The following is a 4457-nucleotide window of genomic DNA, read 5'->3' as shown; positions in this document are numbered from 1 at the left end:
TCATCTTGAATCACAGATGTTTAAGAATGAAACTGATGCTTGGGAATGATACAGGAGCCAACCTTTTTCAGAAAAAATGCACCTACTAGTGATACGTTGCAATTTCAAAGTCAAATAACTGCTCTTTTGCTTGTAGGAAGTTTAATTGCACAGGATGGATTTGTTGGACACAGAGTAAAACTCCTAAAATCATTTTTAAATAGCTTGTTTAAAACTTGCACTGAAATTGTTCCTTGAATCTGAGGTTGTTTGTTTTTTTTTTCTTTTAGTGGGGAAGACTTCCTTGATCACCAGGTTCATGTATGACAGCTTTGACAACACCTACCAGGTAAATTAATCCATATTATTGTCTTCTGTAAGGCCCCTCTGTCTCTGTGTCTTCCATCACAGGAAGAATCCGTTTGATTGCAGTGGATAAGAGTTGGTACAGTGACCAAATTCTTAACTGTAAAATCTTTAAGCTTTGTATTTTAATAACCTTTCAGAATGGCATTTCAGTGTTGGATTCTGCCTGAGTAGCTTATCTGCTACATGCAGCAGGATGAGCTGTGGTTCGAGAGGACAGGCTTCTTAGGTGTACCCAAGTAATAGCAGTTAAGTCTACTAGGTTCTTTTTTCTTTCTTTGTTTTTCACCATTTGCTACCAGACCATCACAGATCTAATGCCTCTGTGGGGAAAACGTAACAGGTACCTGGCTCTTTAGAAAAAGAAGCAAGCTGCGCTGTAAGAGGTTCTACAGTGGGGTGAACAAGGACTTGTGGAGCAGAAAGCAGTGGATTGTAAGGCTGGATGTGCTTCAGGACACTATTTTATGCTATCTGCTGGAACAAAGACCACAAAACTGGGTGTTATGCAGATCCACATCCTGTGACTGCTTATTTATGCCTCTTTATTATTTAAACAAGATTGAATTGACAAGGTTGGGGCTGAAGCCATGGTTGTCTCTTATTTCAGTCAACCCTCCAGCCCCCCCCCTGATTTGTGTTTGGTGACAAGTCAGTTCAAGTTGACAGAAGCTAACTTTTGTAAATTCGTTGTTGCCCATTCCTAGAATTTAGGATGAGCTTGAAAAGGTGGCAAGCTATAAAAGTACTTTAGTTTCATAAAGTGTGTCTTCTCCGAGCAGAACATGTTTCATGACTTGGTTACAGTTGGTGACGTTCTGAATACACTAAACTGAGAAAAATCTGTTCCCTGGTGAATGTGAAGGTTTTTTTAGAGGAGTGGGAGGAGGAGGTAATGGGAAAAAAATAAGAAAAGCTCTGTGACTCTTCTGTTACTTAGTGTCTATCCAAATATCTTGTTTAAATCTCTTTACCCCTTAATGATTTCCTTCCTGCTTCTTCAATAATTCCTCATTGCTGCTGCTAGGCAAGTTGGGTAGAATGAGATGTAAGTTCTCACTTAACTATGGGAGAAGCAAAGCTTGTATGGTGTAGGAGGGCTAGAGTACACATCATTACTCCCAAGGGAGCAAACATCCTTTCAAATTCTACCCACTGTAATTACATGGACATGTGAATGCAGTTCTTTTATTTAATCTGTTTTTTTTTCCCACAGTATTTTTCTTTCAGGTCTGTTCCTTTTCTCTACGGAGCTTGCGTCCTAGTTCTTTCTTGAAGAGGTTTGACCCTCTGTGCTTTATGATAATATGGTTGTCTCCAGGGGAAGCTGGTCTGACATAATGTACTAAATGATTGCAAAATGAATGAGTGGGACTTAAAACAGTAAGAAATCTTAAGGGCTTACAAGATAGCCTCCATCTAGCTATCACTGACGCGTGCTTAGTTTGGGTGTTAATGTACTTGGTATAGTGTCATTCATCCAAAGACCTCTATTTTACTGAAGTCATGAGTGAGGTAGGGCAGTACGTCCTATTTTACTGTAGCTAGAAGAAAGAATGAGTCATAAAAGCTCCAGTAATTTGACCAAAATCACTCCACATGTTAGTGTCAAACCAGAATATAAATTTCTTGATGCCCAGGATTATATAGATACCTCTCAAAGCCAAGTACTTGAATGATAATACATATCAAACCGTGTATGTGGTTAACTGTAGCTGTAGGTTAGTTGATGGATGATTTGCTTGTTCTGGACATTTCTGATAGATTTTGAATGCATATTTTCTGAAAGCTGCCACAACCTATCATTTGAACAAGGTTTTTTGTGTTCAGTTGGTAAAAATAGAAAGCTGCTGTTTAATAAAATCTGTGCTGTGCATTAGTTTTCTTTTGCTTGCTGCTAGATAAGAGGGATTCAGCTGCTGGCTGTAGCTTATTAATAAGCTGTTTTCATGAAAGCGGCATTTGTGAATCAAACAAGAACTTGCTGTACTGTGTCAAGGAAGCCCAAACACCTGAAATAAAATGGTGCCATTGGTGGTATAGATTTCACCAAGAGCAATTCCTCTCTGTGGACATGCTGGGAAAGATTTTTCCTTGTTCTGTGGCACCTTATGTAATGTATAATGAAAGACCAGCATTGGCAAACATGATGATTCTGTGAGTGTTACGCAAAAGCAGAATTACAGTACATGCTTCCCTTTCGCTTCAGCCTCTTGGAGGAGGGGAGAGAGAGGACAGCGTGGAGCTGAAACACTGGCCTGTGACTTGAAAAATAAGTCAGGTTCTTGCGTTGCCTCAGGCCTCCTTGCATAGTCTTGGATAATTCTGTGTCAGCAAGTATAGCCTATAAAATAGGGTAAGAACAGTTCCTTATCAGACAGTAGTGTTGTGAGGACAGATGGATTGAAAAGTCTTCTCCTACATGGCCCCATCCGTAGTGTGGCCCTCTTGAGCTTCCTTTGTTCTGCTTGTCTTCTTTAAACTTGCAGTTGGGACTTAAGAGTACTTCACGTCACGTTCAAAGCATGCCTCGTACCTGCTCGTTCCGTGTGCTGCACAGCATTTCACAAGCGGGTTAAACCTGCCTCCACCTTCATTACAGTAATTAGCTGAGTTTCATGTCCATGTATTTTCCACCATCAGTAAGCAGTCTTTTTTCCTTTACTCACATTGCACAGCTCGTCTTTACAACTAATCTGTAAAGATCCCTGAAGCTTTTTTGCTCCTTCTGTCAGAATTGTGGCAAAATGCCTCTTTGTAGGTTACCTATTTTAGTAAAAGTCTGGGTTATATGGAGTGCTTGCATCCCTTCTTGATACTGCTGCTTCTCTGTATCATGATACGCTCAGAACAATACAGGTGGGCAAATACATTTGGCTGTAAGTTATTCCGTGCAGTTCTTAAAGATTGTGGGGGCTTAGGTCAAGAGCCGTTTGCAGCTTGAAAGTAACAGACCTGCCATCCATTCTTCCCTATGTGATCAGCACAAATGTCTTCATCGCCCAGATCTAAAGTAAGTTTCATGCCTGGCCTTTCTGTGGCATTTCCCATACCATGAGCATCCAAGTGCGGGAATCTCACCGACCCAATGCTTTTCTGCGTGGCACTTGCATTTCCCCCAGGCATAGAGACTTGTTATGGTAGTGAGTGAGCTTCAGAGCTCTTGCTGCCGTGCAGCTGTGTGGGAGGGATGGCATGAAGTACAGGCTGAGGCAGGTTTCAGGCTTTGCAGCTGATGTTCCAGCTCCTACTGAGAGCAGAGAACATCTGAGTCTCCAGCAGTTTGTCAGCCAGAAAGGGATCCTGACTTGTATATGTGGTGTAAGATCTCAGGGGTTTTGTAGCTTTTCTTCTATAAAGCAAAATCAAATAGAGACAAGGGAAAATCGACGCATCTTTGAGGCAATCTTCCAAGGAGTACTATTTACCAAAACAATAGAAAACAAAAGCAGAAGGCAAGCATGTTGTTGCATTAGTCTTTTGAGGCTTCTCATATTTGCCTTACAGTTTCAGTATCATGTCTCTGAACTGGCAATGTCACAGTTCTTGATGACAGGTGAAAAATCACTGGGTAACTGTCTTGGGATCCACCACAATTTATTTTTCCCCTATGCATCTCTGGTACTTCAAATCTGCCATTCTGATCCAGCCACAAGAGTTTGCTTTCTGATGTGTTATATTTAGTTGCAAATGGAAATTCAGTTTGGATTATTCAGTTCTGCTTTCTCTCTTTTTTTTTTTTTAAATGCATTTGCAGCTGGTTTTCATGTATTTCTCACAAGCAGGCTGGCTGGCTCTATTCTTTATCCCTACCACGTAAAGTATCTGGCAGAATACAAGGACTTAATTATGGGGATATATAGTGAGGGCATAATAGCAGTCTGACAGTATGGAGCATGTACAGTAAAACAGACTCTCCGTTAGAAATACCTGCCTCGGTGTGGGAGAGCAGGGAAGAAATTGTATCAAACCTCTTTGCCCTAGCTGAGAGACTTACCTCTTGTGTGTTGTGTGGTTTGTTTTTTTTTTTCTTTTTAAATCAATTTATTTGGAACATCTTCCAGACTCTACTAATGTTGCTGAGCTTGAGATGAGCTGCTTGAAATGCTCCA

At 40.8% G+C, this 4457-nt stretch overlaps 1 protein-coding gene across 2 annotated transcripts in view; it reads left to right on the top strand.

Moving 5' to 3' along the window:
• The first annotated feature begins 262 nt into the window (after nt 1–262).
• RAB6A (RAB6A, member RAS oncogene family) overlaps nt 263–4457 on the top strand; it is a 22973-nt gene continuing 18778 nt past the window's right edge. Inside the window, exon 1 of one of the 2 annotated variants that reach the window (XM_009701494.1) lies at nt 263–328. In XM_009701494.1, coding sequence (XP_009699796.1) covers nt 299–328 — 30 coding nt within the window. In that variant the 5' untranslated portion in view covers nt 263–298. The remainder of the gene's footprint in view (nt 329–4457) is intronic. The other variant, XM_009701502.1, reaches the window with a different exon arrangement.

The sequence above is a fragment of the Cariama cristata genome, unplaced genomic scaffold (assembly GCF_000690535.1).
Source record: "Cariama cristata isolate BGI_N322 unplaced genomic scaffold, ASM69053v1 scaffold10650, whole genome shotgun sequence".
Classification (NCBI taxonomy): Eukaryota; Metazoa; Chordata; class Aves; order Cariamiformes; family Cariamidae; genus Cariama; species Cariama cristata.
Note: the sequence above shows the minus strand (reverse complement) of the source record. Positions and strands in the feature narration are given on the sequence as shown.